The sequence below is a fragment of the Etheostoma spectabile genome, unplaced genomic scaffold (assembly GCF_008692095.1).
Source record: "Etheostoma spectabile isolate EspeVRDwgs_2016 unplaced genomic scaffold, UIUC_Espe_1.0 scaffold00569682, whole genome shotgun sequence".
NCBI classification, from domain to species: Eukaryota; Metazoa; Chordata; class Actinopteri; order Perciformes; family Percidae; genus Etheostoma; species Etheostoma spectabile.
In genome coordinates, this window is record NW_022605259.1 from 1 (window position 1) to 20,329 (window position 20,329).

At 40.5% G+C, this 20,329-nt stretch overlaps 1 protein-coding gene across 1 annotated transcript; it reads left to right on the top strand.

Moving 5' to 3' along the window:
- Positions 1-359: 359 nt before the first annotated feature.
- On the top strand, positions 360-19,956 carry LOC116685235 (growth factor receptor-bound protein 10-like). Its single transcript, XM_032510392.1, has 5 exons — positions 360-519; positions 5,185-5,259; positions 5,590-5,727; positions 6,070-6,180; positions 19,876-19,956. Exons 1-5 carry the CDS (start codon positions 451-453, stop codon positions 19,954-19,956), a joined length of 474 nt encoding a protein of 157 aa, XP_032366283.1. The 5' UTR covers positions 360-450.
- Positions 19,957-20,329: the final 373 nt, after the last annotated feature.

The window sequence follows — 20,329 nt, forward strand, 5'->3', positions numbered from 1 at the left end:
AACTATGACTTTTACTATGAAATTACATCATGGAGATTTAATGTGAGAAAAAGTGGTGCACTCTATTTTCACTGCTTAAAAGACTCATTCTTTCCAATTTATACCAATTGACAAGGACATCTCGGAATGTGCTTTCAGTGTTAAAAAGAGAAAAGAAAAATGAAGGAAGGAAGGGAGAGGAAATGCATGCAGAAGAACTGTTTGTTATGCTGCAGATCATACCTAAAAAAAAAAAAAGAAAAAATGATAAAGTGGAACTCTACTTATTGTTAATTATATTGTTAAAAAGCCCTAAAGCAGTTTGCACTGATTTTAAGATGTCTGTGTTTGCCTCCAGTTACATCCCTGAGGTAAACATAACCCTGTTGAGGACTAAAACTGTCCGTCTGTGTCCTCCATACAGAAAGGTGTCTGGAGGACCACGAGCTGGTGGTTCAGGTTCAAGTCTCCATGAGCAGCGACAGTAAATTCCTCTTCAGAAAGAACTATGCCAAATATGAATTCTTCAGGAGCCCCCTGGTGAGTCTATTGCATCCCTAAAATGTAATTTCTGTGACTGATTTGGTTTAGCTCGCATTGCCACACACCCACACACACAGCTGGGGTTCAGCCGATTTTTCAGCCTTGATATTTCGGGGTTGGAGCTGCTGCTATTTAAAACCTTTAAATATGTGTCTCCAACGAAATATTTTTTCAATGTGGGCTGATAAACCCTCTGTGGCACAGAAATATAATTTCCTCCTCGAAATCTTCATTGATAGTCACAACAAGATGACGAGTCTACAGCCATGCTAGCAGCTCTTTTAGGCTTTTTTTTTTTGTACAAATGGTCCTTCCAGCTAAATGCTAATGTCATCATGCCAACATGCTCATTAACAACACTAAATTTCAATGCTAACATGCTGACATTTAGCAGGGATAATGTTCACCAGTGCTGCCTTAAAGTCAGTTAAGCAATGGTTGAGGTGAGGGTTTGGTGCCTTGAAGTCAACAGTCACAGTGCTGCCTGGAAGGAGACATTGGGGGCTTAAAACACCAAGAGAAAATTATTATCCAACTGCAAAGCCCCAACCAGCCACTATTCTTTCATATACTGTATATACTGTATGTGACACAATGATAGACATAACCTGTCTAACACAGAAATCACACTGGAAGTATGGTTGGGAAATGTCCCCTAAATTGGCAGTTGACGACAGAGAAACGATCAGACATACATTTAAATGCCCTCTGTAAATAGACAGTATTACATGCTGCCGTTGGTAGGGGCAGTAAATTACAACTTGACCTACTTTCACTTACCTATGCTGCCGTAAAGTCTAGACTCAATCACATGTCCGTGATCTGCGTAACGACAGTACAGTGGAACGTTTGTCTTTAACAGAGCAACAGTAATAACCTAATCAACCATCATTACTGAGATTAAACTACATTCTTGGTTGTATTTGCATTGAAAAACACACTCAAACAGAAACATAACTCTTGCAGCGCACATGAGCAGATGCGTAATACACATAAAGTAGCACCTTTGTGAATTAGCCTACTGTTGCTATTGTACATTCATAAATCCTACATAACATTGTCATCAGACTTACTTATTGATGCAGGCACACAGTAGTGTCCACAAAGTTAGTCCAATGAGGGGTTAAAGGAAAGTGTGATAGCGTTGTACTCCTCTGTCACTGCCCAATGTGAGGAGAGAGATTTGAGTCGGGCATGCGTCACTTTGCAAAAAGTAGCATATAAGATGCTAACTAGAGACTTTTGTAATGTCAATACATTAAAAATTGAGTTACTTAAAGTTGGTTCACTGCTGGCTACATGTTAGCATCAAACACAATAAAGGCTGTCAGTGAAATGGCGGTTTGAGCTAACGTTAGCAATCAAACTGTCATAGATAGCGTTAGCTAAAACACTTTTTGAAATGACTCCTAGCTTAGCTACAAGCTAGCAATCAAACACAACAAAGGCTGTCAGTTGAATGGCGTTTTGAGCTAACGTTAGCAATCAAACGACCACAGTCAGATAGCAACGTTTTTCAAATTATTCCCATCTTCTGTTATTGTTTGTAACGAGAAAAGCTTATTATTTAATGGATTTCGCAAATTTCAGTATGACAGTTATGTTGTAAACTGTTTAAATCTGAGTATGCACAACTCAAATCTGCACTCTCCTCACATTGGGCAGTGACACCGCCTTTTCTCTCTCGCTCGAGACCGCCGTTTCCAAGCCGGGGTGTATAGCATGACCTTACTTGATGCTGTTACGTTACTAGTCCAGGTAGAGCGAGCTACTATACTGACGGGGGGAGAGAGAGAGAGAGAGAGGGGGAGAGAGAGAGAGAGAGAGAGAGAGAGAGAGACTGTATCATTACAAATAGGTTGCACGCAAGGGGGGGGGGTAGCTTCCACTTAAGGGGCAGCACAGCGCAAAGCCTGACGCACAAGTCAATTTCCTGTCGACTAGGATTAGCGTGTGTCTGACAAGGTGGGGGGGGGGTCAACCAACACGATGGACACAACCCTAACTGGAAGCGAACCAATCACGTCACATTGCCTCTGCCACTGCTCTCTCGTCACGGGGACGGGGGGGCTAGCGAGTAGCTTGGTCTTTAGCAACCGTGTAAATAAGTAACCTGCACTCCCCCGATTTACGTGACGCCGTGCCAAGCAGCCCTTCGTTTTATTTGACATCCTCGGGATGCTAGCTGATGTTTAGCAGGCATTAGCTTTCCCATGCTCACAATCTGTTTGGTGTGTTAGCATGCTAACATTTGGTAACTAGCACAAAACAGAAAGTACAGCTGAGGCTGATGGGAATATAATCCGTTTTGCAAGTATGTGGTTATAACTAAAGTATTGGATAAATGAATAAAACATATCTGATTACCGGCTCACCAATGTGATTAAAATTCATCCTGAGGAAAGCATGAATGTTTGTAGCAAACGTGCATGGCAATCCATCCAACATTTGTCACATTTTTTTCAGGCTGATCCAAAGATGTGGACAGACTGACCAACATCCACACGTTCCTGGCATAGCTAAAAATATTCAATGTTTCTCATGCCTGTTGCATCAAGCTCCATAATCTACTGTAGTTATGTACACGGATCAATTCTCAATCAAAACTATTTATTTATTTTAAAAAAATATACCTTGTCATGTCTGACAAATTATTTGTCATAGTTAATAAAAGCCTCTTAATGTCCCATAACAGCCTTTACACAGTGCTCTCTTTTTCAAGACCAATACCGATTATTAGTTAATGAAACCAATCTTTGGAACCTATATACAGTTGCAGTAAAAATGAAAATTTTTAAGTCAAAATTAAGATTTTGTAATGTAACAAACTGCAACATAAAACTTTGTTTAAATGCTTTAAGCAATTATATAATAAATGAGAAGCTTTCAACATAGTATACAGGAAAAGAAAGTCAGATTGTGTTGTGGGCGGGACATTAAGTCAGACTCAGTGGTGAGTGGAACCTGTAGCAGAGGGACAGACACAGAGCTGGAGCCGAATCAAAGTAGACCACTTTTTATATTCATTAACTTTATCGGTTATCAGGCAAACAAAACGCCAACACAGATAATCGGCAAAAAACAACCCAATAATCGTCCAGAGCCGATAATTGGACTATCCCTAGAACATAGTCTAACTATTATGCGTCTCACAATGTTATAGAAATGCAAATCAAATTTAAATCAGTGGAGTACTCTTATTTTCGTCTTATTTTCTCTGAGCACGTAACTGTTTGGTGGGTTTACTCCAGTAGCGAAGTCGACTCTTAAACCTAGAAAACGAGACGCCCACTTGTCCACATCGTCAGAGAAAGAAGCAAACTGCCAGCCTAGCTTATTGGGTCCTCTCTTATAGCGTAGTACTGCAAAAGTTATTATTTATGACAAAAATTAAGATGGTGGTCCAGCCTTGGCAATTCATTGAGAAAACCGCATGGTGGTACTTTGGTTATCGTACTCATTGGACATTGGACGCTGCTAGCTTGTGAGTGGTGTCCCCCACAGCAGGCAGAACTTTATATTCCCAATTACATTTCATAAAGTTAGCGAAAACAAAGCCTGCCAATTTAGAGTGAAGATATGAAATATGAATTTTACTGTTATTTGAAACTATTGCCTGACCGTTTGTGAATGTCTAGCTGGACCACCAATCACCGAGCTGAAAGCATAACACCTTCTTCCTAGCAACTGCAGAGGCAGCAATATTCTGATAGGTCGAAAATGAATTTAACCCTTCACATTCCGACACAAACTAAATAGGCAGATTTGAAGGGTGTATTTTCTGAAAAAGTTTTCTTTAGATGTTGATTGTCAAATTATGAATGCATAAAAAAATTTACATCTGATGACTTTTTAAAAATAATTATTGGAATATCTTAGGCCCTCTTTGAGGTCCCTAAGGGTTCCCAACTGGTTTACCCATTTCTGTCTTCTTCCTGGTGATATCGAAGCTGAATGTTCATTCTACGTTTATTCTCTTATGAATCTGTTTGGATAAGTTGGTGAAAATATAAAATGTAAAGTTGTCCTTCATGTTAAGGGCAGAGGCCTGCCTGCGTAACAGCCAGCGAGTCAGCGTTAGCCAGTTAGCGTGGCACCTTTTTTTGATAAGACTCAGCACGGGGCTCTACTGTTGCGTTCTCTGGCCGTGTATATGGCGACATTATTCCCGTGGTGATTTAGGTGTGTGTCAGAGCCAGCAGGTGACCTCAGCTCTGTGGTAATGAGCACAGTAAAACATCAGAGTGCTGGCTGCGGCCTGTCAATCACGCTAAGAGTAGCGCTGCTGGGTAAAGGGGATTACATCAGCGGGTGAGATCATACTGCATCTACTCCCAGGTTGGAGTGCTCTCTCTCTCTTGTGTTCTCTCTCTCTCTCTCTCTCTCTCTCTCTCTCTCTCTCTCTCTCTCTCTCTCTCACACACACACTCACTCATCGACCTCTCTCGCCCCACCACTTTGTCTCTGAGTCCTTGTGCTCATCACACACACACACACAGGCACAGAAAGAGAGACGTATGCTGCATAGAGAAACACTACCCCACTCTGAGCTTGCATATGCACTAAGTGGCTTCTAGTGCCTCTCTCTCTCTCTCTCTCTTTCTCTCTCTCTCTCTTTATCTCTCACTCATTGTCGGTCTCCCTGTGTGTTTTTCCATCCAGAACTTTTTTCCGGAGCAGATGGTGGCTTGGTGTCAGGAGTCTGATGGCTCAATCTCTCAGTCACAGCTCTTACAGGTGAGACGATGACTCAGTGAAGGGGCCCATTCATCTTGAATAGCACACATGTAATCCTAAATCTAATTATACTCCTAAACCTCCTTCTTAATATTTTTAATTTTTATCTTTGTGAGGACATCTGGTCATCCAAAAATATGCATGCACACACTCACTGTTCCTGAAATCTGCTAATTACATTTACCCAGTGTTACTGCTGCATTACTACACTGCTATCTCTAAAAAAAATATATATATATATTTTTTTAACATCTAGTTTTTAGGATGAAACATGCATTCAGTTCCCCTGCGTCAGTGTTCCCAATAGATGCTGTTTGTGGGTTTTTGCAGAATTTTCTGAACTCCAGCAGTTGTCCAGAGATCCAGGGCTATCTGTACGTGAAGGAGCCTGGGCGCAGGTCCTGGAAGAAACTCTACATGTTCCTGCGGCGCTCCGGCCTCTACTACTCCACTAAAGGAACATCCAAGGTGATTCATTTCTGCTGTGTTGATGCTGAAACGGGTAGGAAGAAGATCAAATTGTTGATGATTGTGTAACTTTTCTGCTTTTTTTTTGTAAACTAGCAAGTTTATCATTCTTATTTGTGGTTTCAACATTACAGTTTTGATGTATCATCGAAGAAAACCTCTCAGGGCACAATGGTTTCATTGAACGAAACTTAAATCAAATAAATGGGGAAAGACAATTCAAATCTTAATTTAGCATTTTGCAAAGTAAACCAAAACAAATGTAGTTTAAAGCAATCTGTAATTTATTTCTTTATGTTGTTGCTGACATCCCTTTTCCTCGTCCTCCCCACCACTAAACAGGAGCCCCGACACCTGCAGCTGCTGTCAGATCTGGAGGACAGTAACATCTTCACCATCATCACGGGACGAAAGCTCCACAACGCTCCCACAGAATACCAGTTCTGCATCAAGGTACCGCACAAGGAAACACCGCAAACTGAGAAACCGTGAATTAATCTATCGCTAGAAATTCATAAATAACTCTAACTCTATAATGTCTAACTCTAAATCCTTCTACCAGGTTGGATGGGATCATTATACATTTTCTACTACAAATTAGTTTAGCATTTTCTATTTATAGTGTGTAGTAATTTTCTCGAACCTTACCATAAAGCCATCCTATCCCTGTGGTGTGTTGTGTGTGTGTTGTGTGTGTGTGTTGTGTGTGTGTGTGTGGGTGTGTGGGGTGTGTGTGTGTGTGTGGGTGTGTGTGTGTGTGTGTGGGTGTGTGTGGTGTGTGTGTGTGGTGTGTGTGTGTGGTTGTGTGTGTGTGTGTGTGTTGTGTTGTGTTGTTGTGTGGTGTTGTGGTGTGTGTGTGGTGTGTGTGTGTGTGTGTGTGTGTGTGTGGCACTCGTTCTTATATCCTGGTGGGTCCCTGACCTGACATATGACTCACCCCATGGGGACCGGTTTTCCCGTGGGGACCGAAACCCGGTCCCCAGGGGCACAAGCATTGGAATCAATAGAAAACAGCCTGCTGATAGCCCTGGTGCAATTTTCTTGAAAAAAAAAAATGGTCCCCATCGGTCAGATTTTCACACAAAGTGTGTGTGCCTAGTGGTCAGAGGGGGTATTACAGTGTGTGAAACTGCACTGGTGGGGTCTTTCACCTGACAAAGTGTATAAGTGTGTATATCATATAAGACTCATATTTTGTGAATATTTTGGTCTATTCACTTTAATGTGATCAGAACTTTAATGTTATTAAATTTGTTTTACCAAAATACCATTTAATCATCAAACGTCTTTGAAAAAGGTTTTATTCTTTGAAAAAAACACTATAAACATATCAATTAATAATTATAATTATGAAAAATTTTTTTAATATGATACTATTTTATATTGTTTGTGTACACATGTGTATATCTATATATACATATATACATATGTATTAGGCTTTATTCTTTGAAAAAACACTAAGCAATCAATTCATAATTTTAAGTATAAACAATTATTTTAATATGGTATTACTATATATATTTGTTTACTTACACATATGTGTATACATACACATATACATATGTGTTATATGTTTTATTTATACAGTAGTTATTTTTCTCTATAATGATACATTACCAGGAAATTCATAGGAGAGCAGAAATCAAAAACATTTTAACATAGTAGATACTTGGACACTGGTTAAGTGTACGGGGTATAAATAACTTAAAATGAACCATGTTCATTTTGGTGACCAGTGCCACGTGCACATTTAAAAATCAGTTCCACAGCTAAAGATGACGGAAGAGATCAGGCCTACGTGTGTGGACGTCTGGTTGAGCCGATGCCAAACCTGATCGGTGTTACCCGGAGCAGAAATGTGTGTTACACCTTAACCCTGCAACCTTAGCTGGTCCATACAGAGGGTCACATGTTATTATAATCTCAACTAAATCATATTACAATAAGGTTATCTTAAGGTAAGTCTTGTTCATTTATTTTGTAATAACACTTTTTTTTAAGTGTTTTAATTCGTATTTAGGGATCCTAATTCCAATAGACGCAGCTGCTTTAAATTAACATGTTTATGTTGCACTCATCAAGATCTCATCTGAGCAGATTCCTGTCTTTCACTCATCTCTGAAATGTAGTTTGAAACTTTTACAGCCAATTTATTAAATAGTGAGATTTATTTGAGCTTGAGAGCATAAATATAGTTAATAGATACGGCCACTCAAACTGAAGTTCAGTTAGCAACAATTATCTCCAGTTTACTCCATTATAAAGATATGGATCAGATCAGACTGTCACGGAGAGGGTGACCAACCAAACTCTGATAAATGACGTTCAGGGCCCTTTCCCAGCAGTGTGGCCCTTTCCAGCAGTGTGGCCCTTTCCCAGCAGTGTGGCCCTTTCACAGCAGTGTGGCCCTTCACAGCATGGCCCTTTCCCAGCAGTGTGGCCCTTTCACAGCAGTGTGGCCCCAACAGCAGTCCAGTTTGGCCCGTTCACAGCAGTGTGGCCCTTTCACAGCAGTGTGGCCCCGCATGGGTTGTCCAATGCCACAGCCTGATGGCAGGGTAAGGGGGGACTGCAGACTACGGCTGCAACTACTCCTAACTAGTTAGAATGGGTTAAATGCTAAGCATATATTCCTTGTATCTGTACATGTACAGCAATATTATTATATGATATGTTATATTTGTATATAATAACAACAACATAATATACTATTTGTCATGCGTTATATCTTAAGCCAATATTTCAATCCAAACCTAAAGCAAGTGAACAACAGAACCATAAACCAGCATATAATTCTTACTAGTCCAACAGTAAGAGGCCCAACTCACAGACTGTCAGCAGAATAATATAACGACAACAATAAAATAGTCAGAGATATACCCTTGCTTGGTCACTCTCTCGTTTGTCTTCTTAGCTTTCTCAGTGTCTTCTCTTCTGTCTCCCAGTCTCTGCCATGACGTCTGAGAGGCTTCTGAACCCGGTTCTGATGCTTGCATGCATGGCTCTGGTTCTGGCATAACATGAGTGTTTCTTTCTCTGCACCAGCATTTATTTCCCCCCATGCCCTGGCCCTAACAACCTCTTCCTCCGACCGGGATGTGCTAGCAGGGAAAACACCAACATTCCCCCGGTGCTTCAACCTCTCAATCCTGGCAGCATGGCTAACTGAGCTAACTAGCTGATGGTAGCTAGAGTTTACAGTTACTTTAGCAACAAGAAAAGCTTTCTGTCCACCAGGAAACTCTGTAATCTGAGAGCCGAGGGAAAGAAACTGGAGGACATAATATACCAGTACTGACTGATTGATCTCACTGAAAAAACAATAACTGGGGTGCTAAGTTAACAGTGCTCTCTTAGCCTATACAAAATGAGTCTGCAGGTTGCAGTGCTCTGTTAGCCTATACAAATGAGTCTGCAGGTGCAGTGCTCTGTTAGCCTATACAAAGTAAGTTTGCATTAAGCAGTGCTCTGTTAGCCTATACAAAGGATTATGCAGTTAGCAGTGCTCTGAGCCTATACAAAGTGATGTCTGTAGTGAGTCTGTAGTAGCAGTGCTCTGTTAGCCTATACAAAGTAAGTTTGCATTAAGCAGTGCTCTGTTAGCCTATACAAAGGGATTATGCAGTTAGCAGTGCTCTGTTAGCCTATACAAAGTGAGTCTGCAGTTAGCAGTGCTCTGTTAGCCTATACAAGGGATTCTGCAGTTAGCAGTGCTCTGTTAGCCTATACAAAGTGAGTCTGCAGTTAGCAGTGCTCTGTTAGGCTATACAAAGGGATTCTGCAGTTAGCAGTGCTCTGTTAGCCTCTACAAAGTGAGTCTGCAGTTAGCAGTGCTCTGTTAGGCTATACAAAGGGATTCTGCAGTTAGCAGTGCTCTGTTAGCCTATACAAAGTGAGTCTGCAGTTAGCAGTGCTCTGTTAGCTATACAAAGGGATTCTGCAGTTAGCAGTGCTCTGTTAGCCTCTACAAAGTGAGTCTGCAGTTAGCAGTGCTCTGTTAGCTATACAAGGGATTCTGCAGTTAGCAGTGCTCTGTTAGCCTCTACAAAGTGTCTGCAGTTAGCAGTGCTTGTTAGGCTATACAAAGTGAGACTGCAGTTAGCAGTGCTCTGTTAGCCTATACAAAGTGAGTCTGCAGTTAGCAGTGTTCTCTTAGCCTATGCAAACTGAGGATTACGTTAGCATTGCTAGAAATGGTACAGTGGAACTGTGCTGGGTTCTAAGCTTGCAATGCCCATTAATTGCTCAGTCTGCTCCATAACACCAGTAAGAGAGAGCGGTGTCCCTCCTGATCAGTAAACTTGGTTGCTGTACACAGCCTGCCTGTACTGGAGCCTACTGGTGGAAGTCACACTTTTATTGGTTCTCTTTCTCTCGCAGTGAGATTTATTTGTAATAAATCTGTTAATGCCAGCAATAACTTACTGCAAGTTGCTCCAGTAACTTAGTGGCAACATTCGTTAGCTGATAGAGACAGGTACATGTAGCTGCTGTCAGCTAGCTGCAAGTTTCTATACTATAACTCTAGTTCAAGATTTTCACAGTTTTAGTTTTATTTCTCCAGATTTTGTCCTCTCTGTCATGTCTACAGACTCCTGGTTGTTAAACTTTGCAACCTCATGTCACTGTTAGGAGCAGCAGTCAATAAGGGCAAGCTCCATGGTGTCTCACGGGCCTGCTCCTCGTCCCAGTACCTCCTGTGCAGCTGCCTTGCAGCCCAGTTGCCCAAACCAGCAGAAACCCCACCGATCCTATTACCCCAGCACCGACTTTACGACCCGAGGCAGTGTTCTGGTGCAGCAGTATAACTGACAGTAGCAACAACATGAACAGCTTGTATGTCTCAGGGTAACGTTGGTCAGACTCAATTAGACTAATATGACAGAAGAGAGGTGGTGGTTACAGGTGACAGTCTTGCAATATGACAGTTATAGTCACATTCTAATTAATATTTAAATAATAGTGATATCCACAATAAAAATAGGCCCTCCAGGGCTGATTGCCTGCACATATCAAGGCAGTTGCTATGGAGCACAGCACAGGACACGTTATCCTTTACCAACAGCTAGCACAGATAACCACATTACTTTTGCTTAACAGTTAAGAAAGCCACACAATAAAACAAACTAACGATAGAGGCAGAGATTAGAGACTAGTGTTTTGTGATGTAAAATTACAGTTTTGTCAAAAGAGTCTATTGGCTTTGAAGAAAGCAGAGATAACGGTGTCAGTTCCTCATTGTAAACGGTTGTCTGGCATCAAGGAAAAGTGCTGAGCATATTTTAAGTATAGTGGAAATACATAGCTGATTTTAAAATCTGCTCTGTGTCATTTATTTTAATTTATTTATTTATTGATTAGGACAATGCACATAATGAACATTTCTGTCATGGCAGCGAGATGAACGGCTTCCGTTCGTGTCACCAGCTATCAGTTTATTAGTTTTGTTTGAGGCTTTTGGGTATAAGGTAAATGAATAGTACTATGGTTAAAGCTTTAATTGATAAGAAAACAGGGCCTGAATGCAACACCGCTCATTCAAAATTTCTAAATGTAAACTCTGGCAAAACCATTAACTCTAAAATTAAGGATATTTAAGTGTATACAACTTTTTTCTTTTTGGATACAATTATATTTAGTGAAACACAATTTAGCAATACCATAAAATAGATTGCTACCCACCCACAGTGAATCAAAGAGGTAAGGGAGGAATACACCTTTCTGACTGCCCCGGTCCCCAGCGTACCCTGGGCCTGCCTCCCTCCTGTCCCAGTCACCGGGATTCAGCTGCCGACCCTTAGAACACACTGTTCCTGACTCCCCGGTCCCCCCTCACCTATGCCCATCCCCCACCCACACGGTGGCTGAGTGGCTGAGTGGGCGGCTCCACCTGCTCGTGCAGTTAGTAGGAACGAGCAGAGCACACACTGGCAGCAGCACAGACAGACGGGGACAGGCTACAGACACTAATGGATGAAGAAACGGAGGGAAACTAACGTTTGGTAAGTAATGTAACACTGTTTTAGTCATTATTAATTAGACTAAGCACTGTGGTTAACGTGTTTGCAGTCTATCTTTTGCAGCTCATTTAATATTAGCTAGCATGGTTTGCCAGTGCTAACAATAGCTAGTTAGCTTCTCACGGGCTAGTGTTACAGTGTTAGCATAGCAAATTTTAAACTTTTAAGCTATTTTATCATGTTTTTGGTTTTGTAATGCTTTTTGCTGCTGTTACTTGGCTGGTCTCAACTTTTATAAGTTACACTATATAGATGTAGACACCGAGGGTTCAGACTAGGGTTAATATTTGCTGCTGTGGTAATACGACTGGGCTAGGTAGACAGACTCAGTGCAACATGTGTCTGAATGTAACAAACAGTCAAATGTGAAGTGGTGGAAACAGACTTATTAGACTTCTACAGGCTGCTTTGTGTTAAGTTTCAGTCTGGTTGCTGATATTTTAAATCTGAGGAGGCATTGCCTCTGTAAAGATCTCTGCTTTCATCATTCATCAACATCTGCAGTGCTGTCTGTTTTGTACATGGTCACATTTAACCTGGTTAGTTAACTGCAGGTAAACAGACTCATAAGAGTCCATAAACGTCATTCAAGCCTAATTTATCATCTCTATTACCATCTCTTAAGAAAGGGAGAGTTTTTTCTGTATAGGTTTAAGCATGGACATTTTGTAATCTCCACAAGCTGCAAAACAACCTTGTTATTTGTTACTCAATGAAATTTAACTGTAGAGCGGCTACTGGGCACCCTTCAAATTAGACATATGAAATGATGTAAAGAACAATGGGATGCAGACGTTACATGAACTGTTTGTGTTGACCACCTGCAGGTAGAGTGCAGCCTATGTCAGGCTGAAGAACGCTTCCAACGCCTGAGGGGCCTCATAATGCATCTTTATCCTGGAACATGGAGTACCTACAACACCAACGCCAGGTAATAAGGTGGAATTTTAAATGTGATACAATAGTGTAATATAATATTCATACAAACATTAAAATTCACCTGTCTATTCAATGTTTTAGTTTTTAATAAAGAAAATGGGGTGTAGGAGGGTAGGGCCCTGGCTCTTTAGATCTTTAGCTCTTGGGAAATTAGGTCAACAGTAACCCAGTAGCATGATTAAGGGGAGATAGACAACTTTTAAAAATATATGCACTATGAAGAATAGACAACAGCCAAGATTATAGGGAAAAAACCCTATTTATCTGATTCACTGCTCATTTCATTGCCATAAATTTGACTTTTTTTAAACAATGTCTGTTTTGAACACGTATCTGGATGTACGTAAGGGCATTGTTCATGTTGTACAAACATATAATGTTTATGTTGTACAGACATATTAATTGCATGGTGTGTCTGTTAAGAGGCACAAAGGCTCTAAAACTTGCCCCGTTAATTTCCGTTTTAGCTCAGTTGAAGCTTGCGCACGTAGCTGTAGCTACTCAGTGTTGTCTGCACCGATTCAGTTTTGGGGGGGTTTCAATCAAAGTATTCGCATATTTATGGAGATCACGAGTAATAATAATTCTCCTTTCTCCTTAAGGGATGAACATAAAGTATTCCTGATTAAACATAATCAGCTAAACATTATTTATACAAACTAAAAGGATGTTAAAATAGTCTGGAAAATGATACTTTTTCCCTCAATGCTCACATTGGTGATTGGCAAGTATGGAATCCAGTCTAGTACCTAAAGGCCGTTCTCAAAGTGACCACCACACCCACTAGAACACACTCTGACATGCAGCAGCAGCTCTGCTGAGAACTACAAAGATGCCAGGAACTGAAGTAGAGCCCTGCTGACTTCTTCACCTACAGCATTGGGATGTTCTTCTGAAGGTCTAGTTTGCATTCTCAGATTAGGTGAACATTGGTTAATTGTTGTACAGTGGATAATGATTTATAATAGTGTGGGTGGAGTATTTGCAGAATTTTCTTTCTCCATATCTGCTTTTCCTGGTTTTCCACTTTTCATTTCATAAACTATTTATTCTTCTTATAGAAACCTCAAGATCCAACAGAGGACAGCGGATCTCTGATGAGCCTGGTAGTGTTGAACCTGCTTCCACAGGTAACCCACAGACTGAAGCCATGACACCTGACTCACACACGCCTTGCTTGGTAAGTACCTTTGTCACACACAACTACTAAACACTAGGAGTTGGAAGGTGAAAGCTCAGTTGGGAGTGTTCAGACCTTCAGACTGCAGCGTTTTTGCTGCTGAGATGTTTTTGTTTAGTCTGATTGCTGTGATACGATATATTCAGAAGTAGGAATGTTGCTACAAGGTAGAGATCCCATCAGCGGTTAAGATGAGAGAGACTGGGACTCCTGGTCTAACCATTCCTTCAGTAAACTAGTGCCTACTGTTGCTCAAATGTGCAGCTAATTTTGTGTAAAATTATCCACTAAATTAAAAACGACAGATGTGGCCCCAACAGGTATTTCATACAGTAAATGCAGTGGAATATAGACCCAACAATCTTTAATAATTAGGTCCTGTTTTAAAAAAATATGTTGTAGTTAGTTTTTATGAGTGTTATTCTCAAAGATGATAAACTATCAGTCTATACAGGGGCGAATAAATACACAGATAACTGACAAAGCAGCCCATAAGTAAATTATTGGCAGTTAACTGTCCATTTTTGCATTGATATTCTCATATATAATTTTGACAGGACCTTAAAACAGTATTTCATAAACTTAATGCACGTCTTGCTGTTCTTAGAGCTCCTCCCTCAGCCCCTCCTTCCATACACTAACCTGTAAGAGAACTAGTAAATTTCAATTATTGCCATCTGGATTATGATCCCAATCTTGTGTATAGCTGTAATTTTAGATTTTTTAGAAGAAGAATGACAGTCCCGTTTTCTTTGTAAGCCCTTGATGACATATTGATATTCAAGGCTCTAGATAGTTACATTAACATGAACTCAAGTTTGTATAAATAAAACGGAGCACCTCATTTCAGAGATTGAGAGAAAATGGTGCTAATAGGTTAGCCTTCTGCTAATTATAACCACAGGCGTGTGAGCCTTTGGTTTCTAAGAAGAAGTACAATAAGTAGTTCTTTAAGTAGTAAAAATACACCTTGGGTGAGTTGAAACTGAGTAGCACATTTTAAAATTGACCAGCAGCAGTTAGTTTTTGTCTGTTCCTTGACAGTAACGTTATGTACTGGCGGTGTGTTACCTGACTCTGTAAGCGTGGTATCTGCCACTGAGAGACAACACAACAGTTGATAACCTGGGAACTAAGGGATAAGTAAATTCAGGGATTAAACTTCCCCACTGCTACGATGGATTTCCGTTAATTTGCTTTTAGAAATGCCATATTGGAGATTGATGCAAATCCAATGAGAAAAGAATGGGGGTGAGGGGGGGGGCTGTATCTGTATCACTTTTTATTTTGTAAGACAATTACAAATAGGTCTGTTGAATGACTGTGACTTTGTGATGTTTAATGTTTACAGACATAGTGTTTTGAGAACTTCCTGTGTCTCAATCAGTGACAGCTCGTCTCATTAGACTCGCTTAAAAACACTGGAGGACTAAAGAAGGTTTTTGGATTAAAGTGACGCAATCAAGACAGCTGATACGGCCGGCCAGTCTGTTGAACGTTTTAGCGAATGACCGATTGTGAGCTCTATGTGTGAGTGTAGGCCAGATGCGGCGTCAGCCCCGAATGTATTTGAAAAGTTGACTGACAATTGTGAAACCAGACTATATATATAATATATTATAATAGCCTATGTCAACCCCCAAAATCATAAGTTGCCTTATTTCATTGTGCTTCAGTAATTGATGCTCTGTGTTGTGCACATGCTGTGGATTGTGATGCTTTTGTGTTCTTTGTATTTTTGCCATAGTTTCGGTTTTATTAAGTGTGCTGGCACACATATAATTAGAAAAATCAAAAGGAGAATACATAGTTGAAAGCAATATAGTAGGCCTGAGAATATTACTGCATATATTCCATTATGTTTTATATGTGGATTGTAATCTGTGTGTCCCTTTACATAAAGATATTTCCAGCATACATTGATTCAAAACAATAAAAATAGCAATTCACCAGAATACAGGAAATGAAGTGTTGGCCTTTGGTTGCCAGACCAGTTTAGATTAGGTCAAATGTTGGTTCTATTTAACCAAGATCTACAAAATGGGCAGCTAAATAATCATGCACTGGCTCTTAACGAGCTGGGCACGCCAGTCCTGTTGGCATTGCTTCAGTTTAGATAAATTAGGGTTCTAGGTCCGGGCTAAGCCCTGAACCTCCTAGAATGCCCCTGGAATCCCCCCTTTACTCCGCTGTTTGCATTTCTTGTACCTTAAAAGTAAAAAAAATAAATTCATTTAATCCCTGTAAATGTAGTCAGTGCTTGTGTTATTCGTTTCTGTTGTCAGCCACTAAGCAGCGACAGCTTAACATTTCACACATTAGTCAGTAAATCTGACACTACAGAAAATTAGGTTACCAGGCTGTTTTTATTTTTTACAGGCTTTGACTTGGTGCAGAATATTCACTTTTAGGATATGTAAAAGTTAAACATTTGCTAATTATCAATGGTATTAAATAATCTTAACATCACCTTACTATGTCCCTAACTGTCTTTTTGTCTGTTTCTATAGAAACCTCAAAGAAGAGGAGTTGGTCATTGGCAGAAGTCCAATCTGGTAAAGTACATGGGAAATCGGAGTGTGTTGCCGGTAGTAAGACCTCACCAGAAGCACTTACAAATAACAAGATGTCTGTCTCCTTCCACGGCCGTACAGGCTGAGTTTAGCGGCGTTCTCTGTCAAAGATCCGTTAGTCATGATTGGCTAAACTGTATCTGATGTGTAGATGGACTTCACAGTGGTACTGTCAATATGCCCACGCTACAATAAAGTGTACTAAATACTTCACTTGCAAAATTCCAATTTGTATATCGTGTTACTCACTACGTGTTGCATAGAATCAGCGCTGACCCTCTTGTGATTAGTCACTTTCAAGGCCCTCCCCCCCACATGGAGCTCCCTAGTCTACCCATTGGTTGACAGCTATGGTTACAGGAAGCCCCAGGTTGGTGTCCAGGCAGAATACCTGTTTTTCTGTCCTTATATACTTATATACTTAATGATAAGTGACCTTTTAGAGCGTGTTTCCCTCCAGTGCTCATAAAGCAAACGTTCTTATGCATATTGTGCCTGCTCTGGGTGCTTCCTGCCTTGTTTTATACACAGGAGCCATTCTTTGCCTCTCCCCGTTTGGTTTCGTACTGATAGCTACCTTTACAAACTCTCCATGGTGAATTAGGGCATGAAGAGTAATATCCACGCTTGTGAAATATAAATTGGTCTTTTATGCTCGCGAGCTAAGATATAATCTTGACGCTACGTCCAAGTCTCACCATCCAGTTGTAAGCTCTGTGCTTCCTACATCAATGCCGTTTCAGCCCTTCTCACTCATGAGTAGTGCACCTGTGCAGTATCTCATAGCTGAAGTGTCATAAATAGTAAAGTTTGATAGGAACTGAGCAGACAACAACACAGTTTACTTTGCCGATTCCACCAGAGTTATTGATATACAAATGGTCATTTAGCGAGGAAAGTATTCCTTACAGGGCTGACACCATCTGGGCTCTGGACTTTGGTGCTGATGCAACCAACTAGGTGATTTTTGGACAGATGTTTCAGAGAAGCAGAGGAAAGAGACAGTTGTCCTCAGTGGAGCAGAGAGACAGTAGCCGAAAGACTGGTTTGCTTGGTTCCAAAGATAAATGTAGAATAAAAAAAAGTCACAACAAATGCAAAGAGTTGCATGTACCAACACACAAGAACAAGTGCCGTCTTCCAGTAAATCCTTCATGCATCTTCCCACTGAGCGGCAGGAACGGGGGGGGGACGAGTTTTAACATCACATGATCTCTTTGTAAGTGCTACTGGTGAAGTTAATACAGCAACACACCCGGCTTCCTGGTCCTTCACACATTATGGGCTTTCCAAAGTTAGCTTCTTGTAAAGTTCAATTAGAGGGCAGAACGAGTCTTGTAGGTGTAACTGGGTTAATAAAAAAGTAAATAAATGCAAATGCTGTTTGAAGATTTTGTGAAAATATGTTAAAAAACATCATACAGTAAAAGCAGCTTTGTAAAGCAGGTCTCGTGTTTGTCATTGGAGCTGATGACAACCAGTATCAGTATTTAATTAGAAATGATTTGATTAGCTATGTGTTCAATCACTAAGTAAACGGACAGTAAAACAAAGCATACCAGTGAAATCAGCTTGTTTAAAGTTGGATATGAAAGAATCTACTCTAATGTGTGGTTTCCATCTAACAGAATGCTGTCATGTATTGTGTAGAGCCCAACAGTGCTGTTGATTGTTTGCCAAACACATAACATGACTGGTCCCCAGGACGGACAAAAATCAGGTCTAGTCCCCAGGGGGGAACAAAATTCAGGTCTAAAATTTATTTGAGAGTGTTTGATATTTGAAGTGATTTTTTGTGTTAACAAAAAATTATAAAAAATTTAGCAGTTAAAATCATGTTTCTAGACCCCTAGAAAGGGTGGATCCCATCAGGCTGCTGCCTGTCATTGGATCCCACGAGGTAATAAAAAGGGTATGTGTGGGGTGTGTGTGTGTGTTGTGTGTGTGTGGTGTGTGTTGTGTGTGTGTGTGTGTCAGAGGGCACATGGTGAAAACCGCCCAGAGGGGGTTCAACACACACAAAGCACTGTGTGTACAGTAATCTGGGGGGTCACCTGCTGATCTGGGATAAGCCCACGGACAAACCGTAATGGTATGGGAATGGCCTGCCCTGCATTCCATCTCTCTCTCCTCTCTCTCTCTCTCTCTCTCTCTCTTCTCTCTCTCTCTCTCTCTTCTCTCTTCTTCTTCTCTCTCAGACACACACAGCATGTCAGATTCTGTCAGAGGGGGGTGACATTGCAGGATTGGGTAAGGATTTTACTTCACGGCTGGGGTGGCTGGATTGGCATGGTGACATGAATTATTATTGGTAGGGTATGCTTCTGTCTGACGTCCTGTCACCGATTCAGGGGAAGAAAGGAAGAGTCATTGCTGGCATAGTCCTTACTTGTAGGACTTTGATGTATTGTTTATTGCATAGATTAAATTCTAGAGGGCACAATAAAATGTCATTAATTGCTGTTAGAGTGTCATCTGGTACCTGGGAAAAGAAGGGCAAGCTTGTTTCAAAGACAAATAATGTCCTGTGACTTTAGAAAACAGCTGTTAATATGAAGATGTGAGGTTTTATGGCCCAACCGATGTGTTCAGAGACTGTGCCCCGACAAAGCTATCGTTAATAATAAAGAGATCCCATTATTTGCCTCAAAGCTAATTTTTAAAAACTAAAAAACAGACGTGGAAAAACAGACTATTTTGCACATTTTATGCCAGAGGAAGAAATGATGGACAGTGACAGCTTGTTCTTCTTGCAGCTTACTAGAAATAATGCCAATAATTGTCAACACTGTTTTATCTTGGTGATTATCACTGACTGGAAAAGGTAATGGTTTAAGGGTGTTATTGTATTAAAGTGGTCACTGTCCGCAGCCATTGGCCTTTGAAGTGAGGCTATGTAACATCTTAGAAGTAGAAATAACACATTCCTCCTTTTATAAATTAAAAGCTGAATTGATAAGCATGAAAGCACCCTCGTTCAATGTATCAGGGTTGAGAAACTATTAGCCTCACTGGACTGGTGGACCAGTAGCTTATGGCTGCTAATGTTAGCTATCATGAAAAGTGAGAAAACTTCGAATGAGGCATGATAACTTTGTGACTTATACTCGTTACAATACTACTGTTTATCTTTACATTATTTCATACAAGTTACTGGTGGCAATAGGGGCCACATGTGTTTGTCAACCGCTTGTATGTGTATGGAATTCATTAATTGCATCATGGCAATCACTGAAGTACAAACCCGTGTTACAGAATCATTTGTTTTCAACACGGTTGCCTGGTTTTGTAGTCTTGCCCTGCCATGTTACCAGATTTGATGGTCTCTGTATTCTGAAGACTGAAATGCCAGAATCCACAATAGAGGCCTTCATGTTATGATGAAATCTCCATTCATGAAATGTTTTCCCCACTGTGTCTGCTGTTTGGTTTCCAGCCCAGCAAAGTGAGGAGCGACTGTAAGGAGCTTACTAAGATGCTGTGTGCTGAGGACGAACAGAGCAGGACCGCTGGATGACTGCCTCAGACTGAAAAGTACTTTCTTTACTTTTTATATGTTCCTTGTAGTTAAATCCAAGTCTGTGAGTTCACAGAGGGTTGACAGATACTGCCAACCCAAAATAATAGTTGGGTTAGTGAATTCCCTTTCTTGAAGTATTAAAGTCCCATGTCATGCTTATTGTTCAGGCTATTTACTTGTGTTTTAAGTTTCTACTAGAACGTGTTAACATCAGTGTTGGGCAAGTTTTTTCCAAATGTAATACAATAGATGCTAATTACTGTCATTTGAGAGTAATTACTTATATTACAATATTGCTGTTCTGAATTGTATGCGTTACTCTACTTTTGCATACCTTTGAGTTACTTTCACAAAATAACAGCGGCACAGC

Bases quoted from the DNA above. Each gene is read 5' to 3' on its own strand.
- LOC116685235 (XM_032510392.1), top strand. From the start codon at position 451: ATGAGCAGCGACAGTAAATTCCTCTTCAGAAAGAACTATGCCAAATAT. The intron at 5,260-5,589 runs GTGAGACGATGA...GGGTTTTTGCAG, and splicing joins CTCAGTCACAGCTCTTACAG to AATTTTCTGAACTCCAGCAG. The intron at 6,181-19,875 runs GTACCGCACAAG...TTTGGTTTCCAG, and splicing joins AATACCAGTTCTGCATCAAG to CCCAGCAAAGTGAGGAGCGA.